The sequence below is a fragment of the Orycteropus afer genome, unplaced genomic scaffold, assembly GCF_000298275.1.
Source record: "Orycteropus afer afer isolate SDZICR_OR568_19922 unplaced genomic scaffold, OryAfe1.0 scaffold00336, whole genome shotgun sequence".
Taxonomy (NCBI): Eukaryota; Metazoa; Chordata; class Mammalia; order Tubulidentata; family Orycteropodidae; genus Orycteropus; species Orycteropus afer.
In genome coordinates this window covers 3437970-3439466 of record NW_006921923.1, presented here as the reverse complement: position 1 = coordinate 3439466, position 1497 = coordinate 3437970, and the positions used below count along the sequence as shown (strand labels likewise).

The following is a 1497-nucleotide window of genomic DNA, read 5'->3' as shown; positions in this document are numbered from 1 at the left end:
TTTTCAGTTGTCAGCTACCCGTGCAGTAGTCCTTGTAGCCCTTGGTGAGCACGGCCAATTTTTATGTTAATTCTCAGATCCTAACACCACTTGGAAATATTCAGGCTGTCCACACTGTCAGGAAAGCTAACAGTCTGCATCTCTGTTTGTCTCCTTATTCACTGTTTTCATTCAGGTTCTTCTACTAGTTGGTGTTTAATCCACTTCTGTATCCTTCCTTTCAAAGCTCAGAGCTCCAGGATTATCTTTTGTATCTGTGTCAACTGATTTCTCTTTTCTTTGTTGAAGAGGGTCTGTGTAGTTTGTCTGCCTATTCCGTCATCTTACCGGGAGTCTCCTATTTTCTTTAGAGTCTTTGTGGGGGCAAACATGAACCCTACAACAGGTAGTCCCAGGTCAAAATCTGGGAATCCTGCCATCAAAATCAAAATTCCCAAAAAGGTCCTCTCATTTTCTGGTAACAGAATCTTGAAATCTTAGGGTTGGAGAGGTCTTGAGAGTCAACTAGTCCAGGCTCATCCTATTAACTCAATTGCCCACCCAAATATAGAGAAAATTCATGGGAATACATTAAGTAGATTTTTTAATAAAAATATGGTACTTTAAAGTACTTTGATAATAAGTTAGAAAGCTAAGGCACTTATTTTAAGAACTATTAATTAGCAGAAGCAAGCACTGACCTTCATTCTCTGATTCAGGAATCAAGATTCTCTTCAGAACCCATCTTTCAACTTGATGAAGGCCAATGTCAGGGAAGAGAAAACTATCTCCCTCAGTTATAAATGCCGCCCACTCAAGCAGCTGCTATACTGTAGAGATCTCAGGGAATCTTCTTCCATAACTAAGGCAACTAAAAGTGGCCATTTCCAAAATGTCCTGCTTTAGGCCAAGAACTATACCTATACTAGCTAATTAATGCTTTTAGTTTAAGGTTAAATATTATTCATTTAAAAATCATTGTGAATATGTTCAGCCACTCTTGATATGATCTTCAATTTGGAAGCCCCCAAAAGAATATAGACGTGCATTCTTTGGACAATAAGGTTTTCAAAACAAAAGCAAAATTCACAATAAGAAGTAACATGCAAGTTATCTCACCTAAGTCTTGACCGTGGGCTCTTTTATTTCCTTGTACATACAGAAGGGAAAAGCCTTCATAGATCTGGATAGTTCCCTGTGGGCATTGTGGTGCATCGGTTGTCTGGCTGTGACGTGTGATGAGGAATCCATGTGCAACAGAAGGGCCTCCTGGAGGGCCTGGAGGACCTTGCAATCCATCTGGCCCAGGAGGACCATCCAAACCACGAGTACCTATTTTCATGGAATTATTAGGGTACAAGATTAAGTAAACTCTGGTCCACTATTATGACCATTCAGAAAACATTATGGCCACATTAGATTAATTATTTAATATTTTTAGAATATCTAGGCATTGTTAGATATCAGATATCATGAGTTAGGAGATAAGATAAGGTCGTACCCTTAGATACTTTGAAA

The 1497-nt window shown here is 38.9% G+C and overlaps 1 protein-coding gene across 1 annotated transcript in view; it reads right to left on the bottom strand.

Moving 5' to 3' along the window:
* Positions 1-1497, bottom strand: part of COL4A5 (collagen type IV alpha 5 chain) — a 439164-nt gene that overhangs the window by 24737 nt on the left and 412930 nt on the right. Inside the window, exon 48 of the mRNA XM_007952435.2 lies at positions 1099-1311. Coding sequence (XP_007950626.1) covers positions 1099-1311 — 213 coding nt within the window. The remainder of the gene's footprint in view (positions 1-1098; positions 1312-1497) is intronic.